Here is a 24,164-nt window from a genome sequence, read left to right on the forward strand (position 1 = left end):
AGCAGAGGATCTGCATTATAAATCTGACTTTGCTTTGATTTGGCCTTTAAATTTTCTGTCCGATACTGGTAGGAAAATTATTACTCCCATTTGTGCATTCTTCTGGCAAATACCTAGGAAAATGGTTTTCATATACACAAAATTGTATTAATTGACTAATCACGGAATTTCAGCTTCCTGCTAAATTAAGACTGCATGATACACATAAAGAATATTAACAAAAGGACAACTCTGCCACTGGTGCACAGCCATGTTGTTCCCACAAAATTGGGAGAATGAAATTGTCCAAAATGTCTTGGAATGCTGACACCTTAAAAGTTATCTTCACTGGAACTAAGGGGCCAAGCCCAACACCCTGAAAAGCAACCCAACACCATAACCCCCCCTCCACCAAATGATTTGGATCAGTGCACAAAGCAAGATCCATAAAAGTCATGGATGAGCGAGTTTGGGGAGGAGACATTTTACTGGCCTGCACAGAGTCCTGACCTCAACCCAACAGAACACCTTTGGGATGAATTAGAGTAGAGACTGTAAGACAGGCCTTCTTGTCCACATCGCCTGACTTCACAAATGCCCTTCTGGAAGACTGGTCAAACATTCCCATAAACACACTCCTAAACCTTGTGGACAGCCTTCCCAGAAGAGTTTAAGCTGTTATAGCTGCAAAGGATGGGCCAAATCAATATTGAACCCTACAGACCAAGACTGGGATGCCATTAAAGTTCATTTGCATGTAAAGGTAGGTGTCCCAATACTTTTGGTAATGTAGTGTAGATACAGTGTATGTGCGTTTGTGTAGTGCGCTATTGCATATGAAGTGCTCTAGAATTTCCTGGCAGAGGGCTGCGCTGACTTTGGACTTGATAAAACACAGTGGACCAACAACAGCAGATGGCATGGCTCCACAAATCATTATGGACTGTGTAAATTTTGGATTTTATTTGGAAATCAAGGTCCCAGAGTCTGGAGGAAGAATGGAGAATCCTTGTTGCATGAGGTCCAGTGTGAAGTTTCCACGGTCAGTGATGATTTGGGGAGCCATGTCATCTGCTGCGGTTGGTCCACTGTGTTTTATCAAGTCCAAAGTCAGTGCAGCCCTCTACCAGGAAATTCTAGAGCACTTCATATGCAATAATGGTGGAACCCCCCTGCGAGGTTACTGTTACTGACACGTGTTCCTAAAATCGCATGCACCACATCACTCCGATAGATATATAGATACATACACACATACATATATTTTTTCTGACGGAACGCACAGGAACTGCCAGAGAACTGTGTGTCCTAATCTGTATAGCCAGCTGCCCTTGCCTGTAAAAAAAGCACTGGCTGCCGCGGAGGGATCAACCGTGGAGGCACCTCTGCGACTCCCCCCATATCCTGTGTGTACTCTATTTAGCCTGCTGCACACTGCCTAGAATGAACGAGGGATCAAATGGCTGTAGCTTGTGAGACCGTAATGCGGAGTGATCAGTACTCCGCCCCGCCTCTTAGTGCAGACCAACAGGAAGCTCGTGTGTGTGTCACTATGAGAGTGAGCTGTGACGCGGATGGTGTGGGTAGGTAGCCAGGTTGTCTTTCTCCTCACTGTGTGAAAATATAAATACAGCTTACCTGTAAAATCCTTTTCTTGGGAATACATCACAGGACACAGAGGCTTGGTAATTACTTAGTGGGTTAGATAGTACCCTCAGGTGATTGGACACTGGTAACCCTAATTACAAGGAGAGTTCCTCCCCTATATAACCCCTCCCATATGGAGAGTAACTCAGTTTTGTAGCAAAGCGATATGCATCACAACGTATAATCCCGAAGAGGGGCGTCCCGTGATGTATTCCCAAAAAAAGGATTTTACAGGTAAGCTGTATTTAAAAATCCTATTTTCTTGTTCATACATCACGGAACACAGAGGCTTGGTAATTACTTAGTGGGATGTCCTAAAGCAATGCTCAAATTGAAAGGAGGGAGACACCAATCAGAAAATATATAGACCACCCACGGACAAGAGGATCTATACTGCTGCTTGCAGCACACTGCGTCCTCATGCCCTCTCACATCCACCTGATAGAATCTAGTGAATGTATCAACTGAAGACCAAGTTGCAGCCTTGCAGATCTGAGCCATGGAGGCCTAGTGATGCACTGCCCATGAAGCACTAATCGCTCTAGTTGAGTGTGCCTTAACCTGAAAAGGAGGAATCTTCTTCTTTATACCATAGGCCTGAATAATAACTTGCCAAATCCATCTGGAAATAGTGGTTTTCGACGCTGCCTGGCCCTTTCTGGGGCCTTCTGGCAGAATAAACAGACAATCAGTCTTTCGTATCTGAGTGGTTGCCTGCAGATAGATACTGACTGCTCCTACAACATCTAGAGAGTAACAACTCCTCTTCCGCGGACTGCGGATCTGAGAAAAAAGGACGGTAGGACCACACCTTGATTCAGATGGAATCCTAAAACCACCTTAGGTAAAAAAGTTGGGTGAGGACGCAACACCACCCTGTCTTTGTGAGTAATCAAATATGGCTCTTTACAAGAAAGAGCTGCTAATTCTGATACCCTTCTAGCAGAGGAAACGGCTACCAAAAAGACCAGTTTGTTTGTCAGAACTAAAGAAGCATGGTGTAATCGTTCAAAGGGTTGTTCTTGCAAAACGGACAAAACCAAATTCAGATCCCATGGGCACACAGAAGGTTTGACTGGCGGATTCAAGCGCAGTGCCCCCTGAACAAAGGCCCAGACCAGGGAATGTGAGGCAAGTGGCCTTTGAAAGAATATGGATAAGGCTGAGATCTGGACCTTGATAGTGCTCAAAGCCAGCCTCATTTAAATGCCTAATTGAAGAAAAGCAAGAATCCTGCTAATGGCATACTTTCTAGGATTCCACCCCCTGGGTTCACACCAGGAAACATATGCCTTCCAGATTCTGTAGTAGATGAACCTGGAGGCCAGCTTCCTAGCATTATCCAGAGTGAAAAGGACTGATTCCGAGAGCCCACGGCTTTTCAGAATGTGAGTCTCAGCAGCCAAACCGTCAAATTCAGACTTCGTAAGGCAGGATGGAATATTGGACCTTGTGAGAGTAGATCTGAACGCAGCGGAAGAACCCAAGGTCTTCCCACTGCCATCTTTACGCTCTCTGCATACCAAGGTCATCTGGGCCAAGTCAGGGCCACCAGAATGACCAACTTTTCTTCCCTTTTGACCCTCCGAAGGAACCGTGGAAGAAGCGGAATTGAAGGAAAGGCATAGATCAGAGAGTACTGTTCCCATTGAATCGTTAAGGCATCTGAACCTTGTGCTAGCAGATCCTTTGTTCTTGACACAAAGCTGCCCAGTTTTTTGTTGAACCTGGACGCAAAACATGTCTACATCTGGGGTACCCCAATTTTGACATATGGTCTGAAATGTCAGGGTAGAGAGACCATTCTCCTGGACCCAGCTGCTGTAGGCTTAGTAAATCGGCCTGCCAATTTTCTACCCCTGGAATAAAGACAGCAGACAGGCAAGAAATATCCCTTTCTGCCCAGAAAAAATGTGATTCACTTCCTTTTGGACACCCAGGCTCCTGGTGCCTCCTTGGTGATTGATATAAGCCACAGCTGTGGCATTATCGAACTGTATCCGGACAGGATGACCCTGTAGTCTGAAAGTCCAGACCTTGAGGGCTAGACGAATTGCCAGAATTTCCAGAATGTTGATGGGCAAGAGCCTTTCGGCTCTGGACCATCTTCCCTGGGTGGAAGCTTCTTCCAGAACTGCTCCCCAGCCTATTAGGCTGGCATCTGTGGTTACGAGTTTCCAAGTAACTGGGACAAAGAACTTTCCTTTTAAAAGATTCTTGGTCAGTAACCACCAATTGAGGCTCTGGCGCACCCCTGGGGATAGGCACATTGGAAGATCCAAGACTTGAACCCTCTTGTTCCAGGCAGAGAGGATGCTGCTTTGTAAAGGCCTCGAGTGAAACTGGGCGTAAGGGACAGCCTCGAAAGAGGCAACCATTTTCCCCAATAGTCTCATACATAGTCGAATGGAGGGCTTTCTCCTTGCTGAGACTACCCGGACCAAATCTTTTATGGCCCTGGCTTTTGATCTGGGTAAGAACACTCTGCTTTGGACTGTGTCTATGACCATGCCCAAATACTCCAGCCTTTTTTAGGGGCTGCAAGGATTTCTCTAGATTGAGGACCCAGCCTAAGTACTCTAAGTACTTTACTGTGCAAAGCACATTATGGCTTAGGCGTGTTACGGACTGTTCTATGAGCAGCAAATCATCCGGATAAGCTGTCACAGTTATGCCCTGAGCCCTTAGATTTGCCATGGGCGGGGCTGGAACTTTTGTGAACACTGGAGGAGTGGTAGCAAGACCAAAAGGAAGGGCCACAAATTGAAAGTGACGCCGATCCACTGCAAACCTTAGAAATCTTTGGTGAGCGGGAAAAATTGGCACATGCAAATATGCATCTTTGATGTCTATTGATGCCAGAAATTCTCCCCCCTGAAGGGTGGAGACTACTGAGTGGATAGACTCCATGCGGAAAGGACGAATGTCTAGAAATTGATTCAGGTTTTTTTAGAACCAGATTAGGTCTGATATCTCAGTTTGGTTTTGGAACCGTAAAGAGGTTTGAGCAGAACCCTGAGCCTTGCTCTTCCGGGGCCACCTCTATAATCACCCCCTTGGAATAACAGACGTTCTAAGGCCAGAAGTAAGGGCCTTCTTTTCTCTGGATCCCTGGAGACTCTTGACCTTAGAAAATGAGATGGCGGAAGCTCCCAGAACTCTACCCTGTAGCCCAGAGACACCGTGAAGGCTACCCATCTGTCCTGAATCTCTTCCCGCCAGGTGCCTGCAAACTGCAGCAGCCCCCCCCCCCCCCCCCACTCGGCCAAGTGGGGGCGCCCCTTCATAGGGAGGCTTTGGGGTCCTGTTTACCAGATCTTGGACCCCAAGGTTTTTTTTGCCCTTGGGCTTGACTTTGGACCTTTCCCCTAGTATTTGATTGGGGAGGCTGTCGCCACTGCCTGGAGGATGGGGCTCCAGGGGCTGGGGACAGAGAACGTCTAAATGAGGGATGTTTACTCTTCCTTTTGACCGGTAACAACGTGGTTTTACCCCCGGTAATCTTCTGGATATATTTGTCCAGATCATCTCCAAACAGGCGTTCTCCACGAAACGGGAACCCAGTTAAATATTTTTTGCATAAACCCTCAGCTGCCCAATGTTTAAGCCAAAGGGACCTGCGCATGTGTACCAGCAGAAGAGTGAGGAGAGATGCATGCTGAGCAGAATCCATAATGGCATCAGCCATAAAGCACAAGGCTTTAGGAAGGTCTGCATAAACCTTGGCCTCCACAGTGGAAAGGAGGCTAAGCACCTACTTCATTGGTTCCTTTAGGAACTGGCACATGGCAATTGCTGCGACTGTAGGCTGGACTACAGCGCCCGCCACAGAAAAAGAGGCTTTAAATAAAGTTTCCAGCTTTTTGTCAGTTGGATCCTCAAACCCTTGAGCATTGTCCATAGGACAGGTCAGGCTCTTATTCACACAAGAAACAGCCGCATCTATGGCTGGGATTTCCCATTTCTTGGTGAAACTTTCCTCCACCAGATAAAGCATAGAAAACCTTTTAGGAGGAGAAAATTCAAGTTAGACTTACCGGTAACTTGTTTTCCTTGAGTCTTTCAGGACAGCACTTGAGAGAGTGACTCCTCCCCTTGCCAACAGGAAACACCTCTTCCACCAAACTTTAAAAGGAGGCTCCTTTCCACACATTGTCAGTAGTAGTAGAGAACCTCCGGCCCCAAACTGGAACACATAATCGAGATATGATTAGTCACAGTATATATATGAAAAAACAATAGGGCGGGATGCTGCTGTCCTGAAAGACTCAAGGAAAACAAGTTACCGGTAAGTCTAACTTGAATTTTCCCTTATCGTCTTTCAGGACAGCACTTGAGAGGATAATAGAGACTTACCCCCCTAGGGAGGGACCACAGCCTACAGAACCTTTCTGCCAAAAGCCTGATCACCTGCTGATAGGAGATCCAGTCTGTAATGACGGACAAACGTTAAGTAGCTTGACCACGTAGCCGCCTTACAAATCTGATCTGGGGTGGCACCAGCTCTTTCTGCCCATGTAGTGGCCTGGGCTCTTGTTGAATGAGCCCTAATTCCCAGCGGGGAAGATAAACCCATTTGAGAATAGGCTACAGAAATAGCTGTCTTAAGCCATCTAGCCAATGATGCTTTTGATGCTTGTTGGCCTTTCTTGTTTCCAGAGAAAAGAACAAATAATGAATCTGAAACTCTAAACCCTCCTGTTACTTCCAAATACTGTAATAGGATACGCCTTACGTCTAAATTGTGAAACTGCTCTTCCTTTGCACCCGAAGGGTTAGCAGAAAAGGTTGGTAGAGTAATCTCTTGAGACCTGTTACTAAAGCTTGCCACTTTTGGCAAAAACCCCGGATCTACTTTAAGGACAACTCTATCAGGAAAAACTGACAAAAAAGGCTCTTTTACTGATAGGGCGTGCAGTTCACTAATCCTTCTTGCTGAAGTAATTGCGACCAGAAAAATAGTCTTCAAAGTTAAATTCTTTAGGGATATGGCCTGTAAAGGCTCAAATGGTTCTTTTGCCAGAGCCTGCAGAACCACCGAGAGATCCCAATTTGGGAAATGCTTCACCGGTACTGGTCTCGACCTGGAAAGTGCTTTGAAAAATCTCATGATCAGAGTTTCTGAAGATAAGGATCTCTCCAGATAAACTCCCAAGGCAGCCACCTGCACCTTAAGAGTGCTGACCGCCAGATTCTTGTCTGCACCCTTTTGCAAAAATTCCAGCACTGAAACTAGGTCTTTAACCCCCCTATGTTCGGAATGACAGAAAGAAACATAGACTTTCCATACTTTGGCGTAAATATCCCTGGTTACCTTTTTCCTACTGGAAAGCAACGTAGCAGTTAAACGTTCTGAAAAGCCTTTGCTTCTCATTAATTGCTCCTCAGATACCAGGCAGTGAGCTTTAACCTGTCTACCCCTGGATGAAGCACTGGCCCCTGAATCAACAGATCCTGACTGAGAGGGAGATGCCAACATGGTTTGATTGCCAACTGCAGAATCGTGGAAAACCAAGCTCTCTTTGGCCAATATGGAGTAATCAAAATGATTGATACTCTCTCTTTCAGTATTTTCCTCAACACTAGAGGGATTAATCGAAATGGAGGAAAAGCATACCCCAGGTGAAAATCCCACGGATGTGCCAGAGCATCTATCCCCTGAGAGCAAATGTCTCTCTGAAGGGAGAAAAAATTCGGGAGCTGCGTGTTTTGTTTTGAAGCAAACAGATCTACCTGCGGAAGGCCCCAAACACTGGTGATTAATGCAAACACCTTCCTGTTCAGACTCCACTCTGATTCCTGAACTTTTTGTCGGCTCAGATAATCCGCTACTTCGTTCAATGTGCCTTTTAGATGGACTGCGGATAGAGATAGTAAGTGGTTCTCTGCCCACTCCAGAATCTCTACTGACAGTAAGTGAAGGGCCCTGCTTCTTGTGCCTCCCTGTTTGTTCAGGTAGGCTATGGCCGTGGCATTGTCCGACAAAATCTGGACATGGCAACCTATGAGGTTTTGAGAGAAGAAAGCTAATGCTAGGGCAACTGCCTTCAGCTCTCTCCAATTTGAGGATCTTTGGGCCTCGAACTGGGACCATGTTCCCTGCGCTAAGGCTTGACCCATGTGGGCCCCCCATCCCTGCAAACTGGCGTCTGTTGTGACCACTTTCCCGGTCGGAAAAGACCAAAGAAGACCTCTTTGCAGTACCACCTGACTTTTCCACCACCAAAGTGAACGTTTGACTCTGGTGGGAATCTTTACTTTTGTATCCAAACTCTCCGTCCTGTGGTTCCATGTCCTTAGAAGGAACCTCTGGAGAGTCCTGAAATGCAGCCTTGCCCATTGGATGGCTGGCATTGAAGAGGTTAATGTCCCCAGAGCCGACATAACCTTTCGGACTGAAATCAGTTGATTTGTTTGTAGTGCCGTTATTACCCTTTGGACCTTGATCTTTTTCTCTTCTGGGAGAAAAATCTTTTGCTCCACTGAATCTATCAAATAACCCAGAAACAGTACTTGCTGAGCTGGGATGAAATTTGATTTTTGAACATTCACTATCCACCCTAGTGACTCCAAATGACTGCGGGATCTGTTCAAATCCTCCTGCAACTTTTCCCTGGATGGGGCAAAAAAAGAGGAGGTCGTCCAGATATGGAATTACCGCAATCCCCTGGAGTCGAAGAGGGGCGAGAGCTTCCGCCATTATCTTCGTAAAAATACGAGGAGCTGACGACAGGCCGAAGGGAAGGACCCTGAACTGAAGATGTATAATCTCCTTGCCCATATTCACCGCAAACCTCAGGAACTTCTGGGACTGAGGTGCTACAGGAATATGAAGATAAGCATCCCTCAGATCGATTGATGCCATAAAACAATCTTTTGTCAGAATGTTTCTGACCGTGAAAATTGAGTCCATACAAAACTTTTTGTATAGGACTGACTTGTTCAGGGGTTTTAGGTTGAGGATAAGACGGAAGTTTCCGGATGGTTTTCTTATCAAAAAAATGTGTGAATAGAAACCCTGACCCTGTTCTTCTGGGGATACTGGTATCACTACCCTCTGGTGCCTCAGATCCTTTAAAAGGTTCTTCATGGCCAGAGCCTTTGTTAGATCCCTTGGTAGGTTTGTTACAAAGAATCTTTCTGGCGGGCGATCCGAAAACTCTATCCTGTAACCTTGGGACAGCATGTCCAAAATATACAGACTTTCTGTCATGCTGGCCCAAAGGGGAAGGAAACTTTGAAGCCTTCCCCCCACTGGTACGCACAAGTCATTGTGCTTTACCGGAGGCTGCAGGAGGATGGAAAAGGACATTTCCTTTGCCTTTACCCTTCTGCGATGCCCAATTTTTTCTTTTCTCCTGGGGTTTGGTTTGTTCTTGAGCCCTTTGGGAACGAAAAAACCGTTTAACTGGCTGCTTTTTCTTTTTGATGGGAAAAGACTTCTTTTTATCAGCAGTTCTATCTAGAACCGCATCTAAATCAGGTCCAAAAAGCAAGTCACCCAGGAACGGTATCCCACACAGCTTGTTTTTGGATGCCGCGTCCCCCGGCCAAGTTTTCAACCACAGAGCCCTTCTGGCTGAGTTAGCTAGGGCAGCAGATCTAGCTGTCATTTTAATTGATTCCGCTGAAGCATCCGATATAAATGCGACAGCGGCAGACAGAGTTGAAAATTAATCCAAATTTCTTGTTTTGGTGAGTCTGCTGAGATATGGGCCTTAAGTTGCTCTAACCAGAACTCCATATTTCTGGATACCACTGTAGTTGCCATAGTAGGTTTAAGATTTCCCATGATGGATTGCCAAGCCCTCTTTAGTAGCTGGTCCATCCTTTTATCCATGGGATCTCTCAACACCCCCATGTCCTCGAATGCCAAATCTGTAGACCTCGAGACCTGGGAAAACGCGGCATCTAGTTTGGGGTTTTTGTTCCAAACCGCCGCTGGATCTTCATCAAAAGGGAAACGCCTTTTTAAGGCTTTGGGAAAGAAAGGCTCTCTCTCTGGCTCTGCCCACTCTTTCTTAATAGCTTCAGAAATAACAGAGTGTACTGGGAAATTGCGATTTTTGTGCTCGCTAAGCCCTGCATACATTTTATCATGCAGAGATAACTCCTTTCTTTCCTCCTCCAGACCCAGTGTGGTATAGATTGCTTTTAACAGGCCATCTACCTGTTCTAAAGACAATTTAAATCTTGAAGGTAAATTTTCTCCTTCCTCACCCTCATCAGAATCCTCAGATTGAGAGGGGGAATGTCCCTCTGGGGTAGGAGATGCCTCAGTCTCCATCACCGGGACTATAAGTGAGCCTTGGGAGGACTGTGAGGTAGTAGGCTGACTCAGGGATGGGTTTGCTAGGGAAGAGCGAAATGATTGAATAGTCGCATCAAGTTCCTTTTTAACTGATGCAATCAAGTCGCTGCAAGCGGAAGAAGCTTCTTCTTTAACTAGCAAATCAATACAAGCTTGACATAACGTCTTCTTCCATCCTTCAGGTAGCTTGGATTTACATGAAGGACATTTTCTTTTTGCCACTGGATCAGAGCTCTTGGCCTGCCATGAGACAAAAGAAGAAACCATCCCAGTGAGACAACCTGTCCTATACCCAAGGATGCTCACCACAGGTGCACAGTAAGAGCTAACTGCTTTATGTGCCCAGACAGGCCCCTGCCACCGGGGGGGGGGGGGGGATAGAGAGAGAGAGAGACCCCACAGTACAGGGAAGACAGTATACAACTGCACCTTACCTGGGCCTTGCTGGTGCCTGTGCCTGTCCCACTCGCTGCCGCCATCGATTCCATCGAGGAGCGCTTGCTGTGTTTGTGTGGCTAAACGCCGGTTCCGGACTCCAATAGCGCCAGTGCGCCGGACCAGAACCGCTAAATAAGCACCAGCCCCGTTCCTCCCCTTTCCCTCTGCGATTTCCGGCGGAAATGACGCCGCACGCCTGTTCCGTGGGCGCCGCCCCCTCCGGATGCCTCACTTCCGGCGGATGGAGCCCCGCTGCCATCCCCAATATGGCGGCGGTGCAATGAGCAACAGGCGGTGGACCTGAGAAAAAAATATAATAAACGGCCACCGCCTGTCTTGCCGCCGCCTAGGAGCGATGCCCACGACAGTCGGACTCACCCTGAGCCCATATGAAGAGGGAGAGGGAGCCCAGCCAGCAGCACTTCACCTCAGCTGTGGAATGGGAGGAACAGCTCTCATGAGGTAAAAAGTGTTTGATGAAAAAAACCAGGAAACCTGAGCTCCCAGGACAGCACCTGAGAGCCCCGACTTCCCCACGAAGTGTTCCCTCCGGAGGAAACACAAAAACTGACAATGTGTGGAAAGGAGCCTCCTTTTAAAGTTTGGTGGAAGAGGCGTTTCCTGTTGGCAAGGGGAGGAGTCACTCTCTCAAGTGCTGTCCTGAAAGACGATAAGGGAAAATAGAGTTAGGTACCTGGTAACACTTTTTCTAAGAAGTCTTCCAGGGCAGCATCCGAGAGATAGGCTCCTCCTCCCTGAAACAGGAAACACATTAGTCCACCATTATAAATTTCACAGTCTTACCTGGGTCCCTCAGTTGTATTAAAGCACCGAAGGAAATCTCAGTAAGTTTAAAAGCTCCCCAGTTGTACCTGGTATTTGTCGTTTCAAGGGTGGGAACTAGTGCTGCCCTGGAAGACTTCTTAGAAAAAGTTACCAGGTACCCAACTCTATTTTCTCGAACCGTCTTCCAGGGCAGCATCCGAGAGGATGTATCAAGCAATACTTACTAGGGTGGGGATAGAGACTGGAGCACCTTGCAAACAAATGCCTGGTCTTGGTCAGACAGCTGGTCTATACGGTAGTGCCTGCGAAGGTACTGAAGCTCGACCATGTCGCTGCCCTGCAGATCTGCTCCAGAGTCGCCCCTGCTTTCTCTGCGACCAAGGTTGCCCAGGCTCTGGTTGTGTGTGCTCTGATCCCGCCTGGTGGAATGAGGTTTTGTGCCTCATAGGTCATCTGTATGGCCATTCTTATCCATCTGCTGATGGTATTCTTGGATGCCTGTTTCCCTTTGTTGACTCCCGCGTAAAGGACAAAAAGGGAGGTCGTTCTTCGCCAATCCTTCGTTCTTTCAAAGTATGTTGTTATGAGTGTGTTTCTTACATCAAGTTTGTTGTAAGTGTCTCTTATTTGCTATCCATAGTTTTTGGAAGCGAAGGTACGATGATATTTTGGGTTCTATGGAACATTGAAGAGACATTGGGTAGAAAGGCCAGGTCTGGAGAGAGAATTATTTTGTCTAATGCCGCGTACACATGACCGGACTTTACGGCATACTTAGTTTGGCGCACCTGAGTCCGTCGGACAATTCGATTGTGTGTGGGCTCCAGCGGACTTTTTTCCCCAAAAGTTCGACGGACCTAGAAATGAAACATGTTTCAAATCTTTGACGGACTCGAGTCCGGTGGAAAAGTCAGCTCGTCTGTATGCTAGTCCGATGGACAAAAACCGACGTTAGGGCAGCTATTGGCTACTGGCTATGAACTTCCTTGTTTTAGTCCGGTCGTACGTCATCACGTACGAATCCGTTGGACTTTGGTTGATCGTGTATAGGCAAGTCCATTCATTCGGAAAGTCCGTTGAAAAGTCCGCAGGACAAAGTCTGCCGTAAAGTCCACTCGTGTGTACGAGGCATAAATATATTAGGCAGTATGGTTCCATTATAGACAGGGCTGGGATTTCGCTCACTCTTCTGGCTGATACTAGGGCCATAAGAAGTTCAGTCTTTAGAGGGAGGTTTTTGTCTGAGCTATCTTCCATCAGTTCAAATGGAGGGGAAAGAAATCCTTTAAGCACTGTGGAAATGTCCTAAGTGGGAGTTCTATTCATTTTGGCTGGTCTAGCTCTTTTAAGCGACATTAGGAATCGCTTTATCAGCAGGTCCTCTGCTAGTCTGGTGTCCATGAAGGAGGAGAGTGCTGCTACTTGTACCTTCAGCGTGCCTGGGGAGATATTTTTGTCTGCTGTATCTTGTAGGAAATCCAGAATTGTTGGGATTATTCCTCTGTTGGAAATCGGTTTGTTTCTGTTCCAGGAGACAAACTTTTTCCTCACTTTCTCGTAGATTGCCCTAGCCACAGGCTTCCTGCTGTCTAGGATGGTATTGATCACCCTGTCTGACAGTCCTTTGTTCTGAAGTCTTACCCTTTCATTAACCAAGCCGAAAGCTTCAGGATTCTGTGGTTCGGGTGGTTGACTGGGCCCTGTGATAGGAGATCTGTCTAGTCCGTCAGTGTCAGTTGAGGTTGGATGCTGAGGTTCTTCAAGTGGCTGAACCATGCCCTTTGGGGCCAGTGCGGTGCTATTTGTATCACCATTGCTCTCTCTGCCTTTATTTGCTCAAATATGCTGCTCCTGCTCGCCCTCCCAAGGCCCCCTGGGCTGGATGGGATGCTAGCAGGGGGTCTCCTGCAACTAGCAAAGAGACAGAGGTAAAATAACAAACGTTTCTTTTGCATCTCCTGTGGGTCCGGAGGAAACACAAACTGGGGCACGCAGGTAAGACTGTGAAATATATAATGGTGGACTAATGTGTTTCCTGTTTCAGGGAGAAGGAGCCTATCTCCCGGATGCTGCCCTGGAAGACGATTCGAGAAAATAGTTTATCTGGGTGACCCCAGTCCTCATACAACAATTCATCCAGTAAAGGATGAGTGGGAAGGTGTACGCAGCCTGTGGGGATTTCCAGGACCCCAGGGAGGAAACAAGGAAAATGGTAGCCTCAGCAGAGGGCAATCTGTATGCGGAATGCACCAATTCAGTTTAGTATTGCACCTGCGCTTTGAGGGCCTGGGAGGTAAAAGAGAGATTCTCCTCTTCCCCCGACTGCACCTGATCCCTATCCTCAGATAGGGATATTTCTTCATTATCAGAATGCTCATCCAATAGGGAACCCAAAGCAGAGGGAGGTGATCTACCCCTTTTTCTGCTATTTTTTAAGGAAGCTGTGACAAAGGTAGTAATCCTTCCTTCTAAACAGGCAACCTTCAAAGCGTCTTCTGTGACATAAACAGGGACTGACACATTGGAGGAGGCTGCAAAACCTGACAGGGGTACAGACTCATCCTGTGAGGCTGCCTCCAGTCTTGCAGGGGGGATCGTATCCTGCAGGCATGTCCAGAACGCCTAGATGTAGGCGGTGATTTTCTGGTGCCTCTTTTACCTCACCCTGCAGCCCTCTTACGAGGAGACATAGTCCTAAGCTGCAAAGCAGAGGTACTAGTGTAAAATGCAATCACTGTTGTGCTATAGTCTTACAATATAAACATTAGCTACAAACTGCACAACCTGATGCAGAGTAGGTGTCTTAGGTTTGCCAGGATCCGATCCACTGAGATGCTTACTGCCCACAGCTGTGTCCCTCTGCTTACTGGAGCTCTGGTGCCTTGGGCTTTTTAAAAAACGTCCGCCTTGCGCCTGCGCACTGGCACCCGCCGCAACCACGCCCCCCCTCCTTTCCCGCCGACCCTGCCGTAAAAGCGCGCCAGACCATCATGGCGGCGGCCGGGGCAAGGGGGGAGAAAGGAGACCCACTGAGGACTGCGTGGAACCCCCGGACTGCTTGGGATCCCCCCCCCCTTTTTAGTTTATGTGGCAGAGCGGCTTCACAGACCAGATTCACTGAGCGTGTATCCTGGAAGGCATATAAGTATACACCAGGTATGTCTCTTTCTCCCTCTAGTGGCGGAAACCAGGTAAGATACAAAACTACTCACAGAAGATAATCCATAATGTGTAAACTTTAGGATTGTCTTTACTTACCTTATCCCCGACGCAGGAACTGCTGCGAACAGACGGATTCCAGCCTTCACCCATCACGGTGCCAACCTTCAGGGTTCTGGATTCCTACTCACAGGATACTCTTCCCCGGACCCGTAGAAGACTCTGCCAGAAACTTTTCATGCCACTGTTATATTAGTACACCAAAGCCTAGATCCCAGACCTCCAAGGAGAGACATTACAGGCAAAACCTTGTTTCTTAACACGAGGCCCGGGTACCATCCATCTTAGGCCTTTTAGTATTGGCCCGAGGTATGGATCTGGTTGTATAGCTCCTAGGTCCTCGCAGAGACTATCAAACAGCTTTCTTCTTAGCGCATCTTCAATGTGACCAACCACCTTAGACACTGGCGAAAAAACTGAGGTACTCTCCATATGGGAGGGGTTATATAGGGGAGGAACTCACCTTGTAATTAGGGTTACCAGTGTCCAATCACCTGAGGGTACTATCTAACCCACTAAGTAATTACCAAGCCTCTGTGTCCCGTGATGTATGAACAAGAAAACAAGTTTTCTGGTTGTTAACAAAATAACAATGCTGCTGAATGGGCTGTGCTGCCTGTGTCCCTTTGCTGGACTGGACTGCATATTTATAATTTTTTTTTCCACATTTTGTCATGTTACAACCAAAAACGTAAATGTATTTTATGTGATAGACCAACACAAAGTGGCACATAATTGTGAATTAGAAGGAAAAAACCTTTTCAATTTTTTTTTTATAAATAAATATCTGCAAAGTGTGGCATTCATTTGTATTCAGCCCCCCTGAGTCAATACTTTGTAGAACCACCTTCCGTTTTAAATACAGCTGCAAGTCTTTGTGGGTATGTCTCTACCAGCTTTGCACATCTAGAGTGAAATTTTTGCCCATTCTTCTTTGCAAAAAAGTTCAAATCTTGCCACAGATTCTTAATTGGATTTAGGTCTGGACTTTGACTGGGCCATTCTAACACATAAATATGTGTTCATCTAAACTATTCCATTGTAGCTCTAGCTGTGTGTTTAGGGTCGTTGTGCTGCTGGAAGGTGAACCTCCGCCCCAGTCTCAAGTCTTTTGCAGACTCTAATAGGTTTTCTTATATGATTGCCCTGTATTTGGCTCCATCCAGCTTCACATCAACTCTGACCAGCTTCCCTGTCCCTGCTGAAGAAAAGCATCCCCAAAACATGATGCTGCCACCACCATGTTTCACGGTGGGGATGGTGTGTTCAGGGTAATGTGCAGTGTTATTTTTCCTCCACACATAGTGTTTTGCTATTAGTCCAGAAAGTTCAATTTTGGTCTTATCTAACCAGAGCACCTTCTTCCACATGTTTGCTGTGTCTCCCACATGGCTTCTCGCAAGCTACAATAGGGAATTTAAACAATGCCTTTCTTCTTGCCACTCTTCCATAAAGGCCAGATTTGTGGAGTGCACAACTAATAGTTGTGCTGTGGACAGATCCTCCCACGTGAGCTGTGGATCTCTGCAACTCCTCCAGAGTTACCATGGGCCTCTTAGCTGCTTCTCTGATCAATGCTCTCCTTGCCCGGCCTGTCAGTTTAGGTGGATGGCCATGTCTTGATAGATTTGAAACTGTGCCATACTCTTTCCATTTTCGGATGATGGATTGAACAGTGCTCTGTGACATGTTCAAAGCTTGGGATATTTTTTAGAACCTAAGCCTGCTTTAAACTTCTCCACAACTTTATCCCTGACCTGTCTGGTGTGTCCCTTGGCCTCCATGATGCTGTTTTTTTCACTAAGGTTCTCTAACAAACCTCTGAGGGCTTCACAGAACAGCTGTGTTAATACTGAGATTAAATTACACACAGGTGGACTATATTTACTGATTAGATGACTTCTGAAGGCAATTGGTTCCACTAGATTTTAGTTTGTAGGATCAGAGCAAAGGGGGCTGAATACAAATGCATACCACTTTTGAGATATTTATTTGTAAACAAATTTGAAAACCATTTCTCATTTTTCTTCCACTTCACAATTATGTGCCACTTTGTGTTGGTCTATCACATAAAATCCCAATAAAATACATTCATGTTTTTGGTTGTAACATGGCAAAATATGGAAAATTTCAAGGGGTATAAATACTTTTTCAAGGCACTATACACAATATATATTATACATACATACATATACACACACACACACACACACACACACACAATAGATATATATTTTTCCCTGTTTTATAAAACTATCACATATCCTCTAAGCTCCTTATGAAGCTGATAAACAGGGAGCTGGGGAGGAGAAACCACAGCACACTGAATTTCCCAAAGAATAGCTGTGCAGAGGGGGCGTGTCAGCAAAAGTCTGATCTGAAAATATGTGTTTAATAAATAGTTGCGCAAATATTGTGCAATATAAAAATTTGCAACTGCCACTATTTTATTCTCTAAGGTCTATGCTTCCAGAAAATATATGATTGTTTGGGGGTTTAAAGTAATTTCTAGCAAATTATGCAGATTTTAATGTGTGTGGGGAATTTTTTTTTTAAAATTGCCCCTGTAGACAAGTGGTTAAAAATAAACATTGAAAATAAAGCAGCTTACTTCTCCAGCGTCCAGTTGCTGGCTGTAAACATGAAACATATTCAGTAAGTCTTCTCTCAAAAGCTTTCAGATCTAAAAAAAATAAATATTATAGTAAGCACTTAAACAGGGAAGCTTACAATCTGTTATGTTACACAAATGGTAAGGAACAAATGAAAAAAAAAAAAAATGGTTGATAAATTTTAAGTCTGTTTAAAGCGGTGTTCCAGCCGCAAAAATTGTATTTTTTTTTAAAAGTCAGCAGCTACAAACACTGTAGCTACTGACTTTTAAAAAGGACACTTACCTGTCCAGGGAGCCCGCGATGTCGGCCCCCGAGGCCGATCCGTCCATTGGATCGGGTGCAGGCGCCGCCATTCCAACTAAGGGAAACCGGCAGTGGAGCTCTGCGGCTTCACTGTCAGCTTTCGAATGCGCATTATGAACGACCAGCTTGTCTTCTGGGACACACACAGGTCCCAGAAGACAACAGGGGTGCTCGCCAAAGAAGAGGATGTGACGTCTTGGGCTGTGGCCTGGCTGAATCAATGGATGCTATTAAAAGGAAGCCATCTATGGTTTACAATTGTCATGTGATCTGCTGTGATTGGTCAAAGCGGTCACATAGTACCGGCTGTGGGCTGGTACACTGATCAGTCATCGACTGTGTCCGATGGACACAGCTGGCGACAGATTGCGTCGCAGCGCGAGGAGCGATCTGGGAGGACATCATATGTTGGCCACCTGGATCGACAAAAGTCCCATAATTTTGCTACAGGCTGGGCAGGAATGTGCTAAAGTGGTATTCAAGTGATTGTAAAACGATCACCTTGTAAAACAACCCATTCAGTTTAAAATATACTCGAGTATAAGCCGACCCGAATATAAGCCAAGGCACTTAATTTTACCACAAAAAACTGTGAAAACTTATTGACTCGAGTATAAGCCTAGGGTGAGAAATGCGCAGCTACTGTAAGTGGAAAAGAGGGTCAACAGTGCCCATTTGCAGCCTCACTGTGCCCATTTGCATGCCTCACTGTGCCCATTTGCAGCCATAGGTCCCCCCAAGCTTCAAACTCGGTAGTTAAGGGTTCCTAGATGCCCCCTAGCTGCAGCCAAAATTTGGGGTCTCTGGACCCAAAGGGTCCCGAAATGACATTGCTGCAGATGGACACAGTTGACTTTGGGGCCCCGTATCTTGGGGCCACTTGGTGCTAGGAACCCCAAATTTGGTGTGCAAACCCAGTGGAACTAGCACTACAACATATCCAAAGCTAGCACCAAGTGGCCCCAAGATACGGGGCCCCAAAGTCGGTTCGGAAAATGTCAAGCACTTTTCTGCAGCAGAGAATGACATTTTCCGAACCGACTTTGGGGCCCCTTTGGGGTTCCTAGCACAAAGTGACCCCGAGATACGGGGCCCCAAAGTCGGTTCGGAAAATGTAATTCTCTGCTGCAGAAAAGTGCTTGACTCAAGTATAAGCCGAGGCGGGCATTTTCAGCACAAAAAAAATGTGCTGAAAAACTCAGCTTATACGCGAGTATATACGGTATTTATAATGTATAATATATAATAATATCTATACAAAAATGTTTTGCCTTTCATTTTTAAGTGATCACATTCCCTCTGTTCTCAGCTGCATAAGCACACTAAGCTTGCCAGTGAATGGCTGTGCAGCAGGGGGGGCATGTCAGGACAAGTCTGATTGTTGGAGGAGCGGACACTGAGTTTCCAGCATAGCTAGAGAACGGACCACGGGTGTGCTCTCCTAATTGGTGTGGTCAGTTTTTAATAGGGAAGCAAAAGGGACTGGCAGGATCACCAGGGATTTCACATAAAGGAAGCAATACAAAGAGAACAGGATACTTTCTCATGCAAGTACATGGTACAGCAGGCACATATCAGAAATATGAAGTGTTGTGGTAAAAAACGCTTTAAAGGCTACGTTCACCTTTAGCAACATGTTGCAGCGCGGAGATCGGTGGTGCGGTGTCAGTCTGACACGCCGCATCTCCGATCTAGGTCAACTCTTTTCTACCTTTACCACTCTACTTCGTCCTCCATTACCTCCACCCACTAACTTACTCACTAACCTACTCACTGTCCAAGAGATTGCTAATCACTTCAAAAATAAGATTGAGACAATTCGTCTTGAGATCTCCGCTCTACAGATATCTCCCTCACTTTACACTCCTTGTCCTCCTGCACAATCAATACTTCCCTCTTTTAACCCAGCTACAATAGAGCAGTGGTTCTCAACCCCTCTAGTGCCGTGACCCCTTGATAACATTTCCCAAGTTGTGGGGACCCCTAACAGTAAAATCTCGTACAGTATTAAAACCCCTTATGGTACATTTTAGGATGTACCACTCTTTCTCTTTGTTCTCCTTTCTTTCCCTTTTATCTCTCTCTCAATCCTAATTTCTCGTGTTTTTTTCACCATCCCTCTCTCTAGGTGTCTGTCTTGTTCTTTCTCTCCCTTTTTCTTTGTTCCCCCCCCCCCCCTTTTCCTTTCCCTTCCATGTATTCTCTAATTTTATGCCTTCTCTTACTCCTTGGTGGGGGGAATGGGATGAGTGGCAGTGGGGGTGGGATAAGTGGCATTGCTGGTGGTGGGTGGGATCAGTGGCAGTGCTGGGGGGAGGTCTGATCAGCCAACTTAGGTGCTCTTGATGAAGGTCATCTGCTGATCTGAGAACTGTAGTGGGGACTTTTAATGGCAACTATAATCGCAGGTAGTGTTACTCACTGTGTCTCCGGCTTCACTGTGTCTCCGACTTTGTGGTGTCTTGCAGCAGTGACACCTATGATGAAATCAGGAGATAGTCTCCTCAAGCCCCCCCCACTTCACATTCCTCACTAGTCAGCTGACCTCTAGTCTCTGCCCCCCAGCTGTGCCGTGAACTGAAAGGGCGGCTGTGAGGAGGCTGAGTGGGCGGCCGTGGGCTCCAGGAACAGCCAAGCTGGGCGGCCACAGGCTCCAGGGACAGCCCTGCTGGGCGGCCGTGAGAAGGTTGGGGGAATGGTGCGGGATTCAGGAACAGCCCAGGATTTGGTGACCCCTGGCAAATCTTCATTCGACCCCCAGGTTGAGAACCACTGCTATAGAGGAAGTCACTAAACTTTTTTCTAACGCCCACCTAACCTCCTTCCCCCTGGACCCTGTTCCTTCTCAAATACTACGGTCACCATCTGACTCTATCCTACACTCTAACTCATATCTTCAACCTCTCACTCTCTACTGGCATCTTCCCCAACCCTCTAAAACATGCGCTAGTCACTCCCATACCAAAAAAGGCCTCAATAGACCCCACACATCTTAATAACCTAAGACCCATCTCTATACTCCCTTTTGCCTCCAAACTCCTTGAACGTTTAGTCTACAACTGACTGAGTGACCACCTCATTAAGAATAACCTTCTTGATTCTTCAGTCTGTATTTCGCCCACAGCACTCCACAGAAACTGCCCTCCTAAAACTCACAAACGACTTACTAACAGCTAAAACTAACAGTCAACATTATTCTACTCTTGGACCTTTCCGCTGCCTTTGATATAGTTGCTTGGTCTCCATGGCTGCACTCTCCGAATCTTACCTATCTAATCGCACCTTCAGTGTCACTTACAACTCTACTTCCTCCTCTCCAACTCCTCTTACCGTTGGGGTCCCCCAAGGTTCTGTCCTTGGACCTCTGCTGTTCTTGATCTACACGTCCTCCCTGGGTCAGCCCCCCATAGCTTCCACTACCATTTATATGCTGATGACACCCAAATCTATCTCTCTGCCCCTCAGCTCACCCCATCAATCTCCTCACACATCACTGATTTACTAACAGACATATCAGCCTGGATGTCAAACCACTTCCTCAAACTGAATCTATCTAAAACTGAGCTCTTAATATTTCCTCCCCCACGTGCCCCTTTCCCTGACTTCTCTGTCAAGATCAATGGCATATCTATCAGTCCATCCCCACATGCCAGGGTGCTAGGGGTAACCTTAGACTCTGAACTGTCCTTTCAGGCCCACATACAATCCCTGTCAAAATCATGCCTCCGCAACATTTCCAGAATACGCCCCTTTTTAACTAATGACACTACCAAGCTTCTAATTCACTCCCTGGTTATCTCTCGCCTCGACTACTGCAACTGCCTCCTCACTGGATTACCCTTACATAGACTATCCTCCCTTCAGTTCATAATGAATGCCGCTGCAAGACTCATCCACCTTACCAACCATTCAGTGTCCTCCACCCCTCTCTGCCAATCCCTCCACTGGCTTCCACTCACCCAACAAATAAAATTCAAAGTACTAACAATAATTTAAAAAGCCAGCCATAACTCTGCCCCCAGCTACATCACTAACCTAGTCCCAAAATACCAACCAAGCTGCTCCCTTCGGTCCTCCCAAGACCTTCGGCTCTCTAGCTCCCTTGTCACCTCCTCCCCTGCTCGCCTCCAGGATTTCTCCAGAGCTTCTCCCATCCTTTGGAACTCCCTACCCCAATCTTTCTCCTAATCTATCCATCTTTAGATGATCCCTGAAAACCCTTCTCTTTAAAAGAAGCCTATCCTGCTTCTAACACTGTTTTACTTCCTCAACAGCTATTACCTTTTGCATCAATTGACCCTTCCTTTTTAGATTGTAAGCTCTAATGAGCAGGGCCCTCTGACTCCTCTTGTACCAAATTGTAATGTAACTGTAATGTCTGCCTTTATTTTGTTAAGCGCTGTGAAAACTGTTGGTGCTGTATAAAACCTGTATAATAATAATAATAATAATAATAATAATATTAAAGAGCCTCTGACAGCGGCTCTTTACTACGTGATCAGCTGTGTCCAATCACAGCTGATCACAGTGTAAACAGGAAAAGCTGTGTATTGGCTGCACTCCTGACGGGGGGGGGGGGGCATCTGCACTAATTATCAGTGCAGCCCCCCCCTTCCGAGGATGCCCACCAGGGATGACCACCCATGACGCCCACTAGAGCCCACCAGGGATGCCTGCCAGCGCCTCTGATCAGTGCCCATCAGTGCTGTATATCAGTGCCACCTATCAGTGCTGCATATAAGTGCTACCACATCCGTGCCACCTCATTAAAGCCAATCAGTACCCATAAGTGAAGGAGAAAACTTACTTATTCACAAAGGTTTGTAACAAAGAAAAGCTTTTTGCATGACTGCGCAATTGTCATTCAAAATGTGAGAGCGCGGAAAGATGAAAATTGGTCTGGAAAATAGGAAGGTGTATAAGTGCCCTGTATTGAAGTAGTTAAAGTGGATGTAATCCACCACTCACCCAGTATAAACTAATGGCACATTATTCATGTAGACAGATATATAGATATATATATATAAATCTCTCTCTCTATATATATATATATATATATATATATATATATATATATATATATATATATATATATATATATATATATATATATATATATATATATATATACACACATACATACACATACATACACACACACATACATACACATGAAAGCCTCCTGCATGTATCCCTACCTTGCAAATGTCACCCCCTTCAGCAGTAGGAGCCCCACAAAACTCTGGAATCGGTGGGTGGGTCTCTTTGCCGAAGCTTGGTGGGCAGAGTTGTGATGTCACAAGACTCCCAGCCCACGTCTACACTCTCCTACTCCTGAGTTTTGAGTAACATCCAGTCAAAACTCAGGAAAAGCACCACATGACTTTAGCATGCCCAATCATGCTGGAGGTGTGGAGCAGCCAATCCTGGGAGAACTGGAGAAGAAAGGAGGAGGGATATGAAGCTGGAATCTTAACACACACTCTGCTTGTTCACAAGATAAAGAAATCAGATGTCAGGCACAGCAGTGGGAGATGCGGCAAAATGTATCTGTGTCATTTTGTATCTCACTAAAGAAAAGTGAAGAGGATTGCTCAGAGCTTGATGAACTCTTCAAGTGGTTGTAAACCCTTACAAACCACTTTGACCTACAGGTAAGCCTAGATTAAGGCTTACCTGTAGGTCCAAAAATTATCTCCTAAACCTACATGGTGTAGGAGATATGTGCAAAAAGGCAGGCACCGCTGTCTACGGTGCATGTGCTGTAGACAGCGGCGCGCAGGCGCACTGAGCATCCCGCTGTTAACGGCGATATGCCGTTAGTGGCGGCTCCCGTGCGCATGCACGGGAGTGACATCATCGCAGCTCTGGCCAATCACAGCGCCGGAGCCACGATACCCGGAAAGAAGATGGATGCTCCATAGCAGAGGGGACAGCGGTGACATTGCAGGCTCCTGTGTCAGGTAAGTGACACATAATGGGCTAAAATGTGATGCATAGTAGCCCATTGTGCTTTACCTTTGCAGGGAAACAAAGAGGAAGTAAACCTTAATGGGTTTACTTCCTCTTTCATGGCAAGACTGGGCACAGATGACTTGACATCCTCTACTGTACCAGGTAGAAGTCTATACTAAAAAGTATTTTTCAGGTTTACATCCAATTTAAAGCGGAATTAAACCCTCCTATCCTTTTACAGCTAAGGAAGTTGTTTCTGTTTGATCTGCAACAGCCATGGTGCTGCACATGTAATCAGTTATGACACCAGCTATTTGATGGTCTTGACAGTTTAGTTGAGGACACAAGTAAATGTGATAGTTAACAATCCCAGCATGCCAGGAATGGAACTGGTTTTTTTAAACCATTAAATCAAAGGGTTTAGTTCCACTTTATGATTTACAGCTGCTCATGGGGCTCTGGGCTTCAGTAAAATGGCAGCCTCCAGCAAGAAGCAATAACAATGCTGGAGGCAATTTACAGAACACACTAATTTTGGTAGCATAATTATTAATGTGGAATATATATTCCCTGCTAAGGGACACTTTTTATCAAGTTGTTATGGGTAAAGTTCTGTTGATTTCTATTATTTTTTAAATATAATAATATTTGGCTAACCAAGAATGATGTGTGCTCTCCTCACAATACAAGCTTATCAAGCCAAACCAAAAAAAACAAATAAGAGAAGCAAAAACAAGTGCTGCATGTAAAAGAAGAGAAGTGTGACCATGAGCACATACTCAGCGCACACACGTGAGGTCAGAGTCAATGGGAAGTCTGGACTATTGAGAACACACTACACAATGTTCACCCATACAACTATCATATTGTAACACAGACTATACCCGCAGACATAATAACATCCCCTTCCC

General features: G+C 46.0%; 1 protein-coding gene across 2 annotated transcripts in view; it reads right to left on the bottom strand.

Annotated features, from left to right (window-relative positions):
- The window catches only part of CNEP1R1 (CTD nuclear envelope phosphatase 1 regulatory subunit 1), a 60,542-nt gene that overhangs the window by 36,202 nt on the left and 176 nt on the right, over positions 1 to 24,164 (bottom strand). For both annotated transcript variants that reach the window (XM_073605000.1, XM_073605001.1), the window contains exon 2: positions 16,992 to 17,063. In XM_073605000.1, coding sequence (XP_073461101.1) covers positions 16,992 to 17,063 — 72 coding nt within the window. The remainder of the gene's footprint in view (positions 1 to 16,991; positions 17,064 to 24,164) is intronic.

This window comes from Aquarana catesbeiana, linkage group LG11, assembly GCF_042186555.1.
Source record: "Aquarana catesbeiana isolate 2022-GZ linkage group LG11, ASM4218655v1, whole genome shotgun sequence".
Classification (NCBI taxonomy): Eukaryota; Metazoa; Chordata; class Amphibia; order Anura; family Ranidae; genus Aquarana; species Aquarana catesbeiana.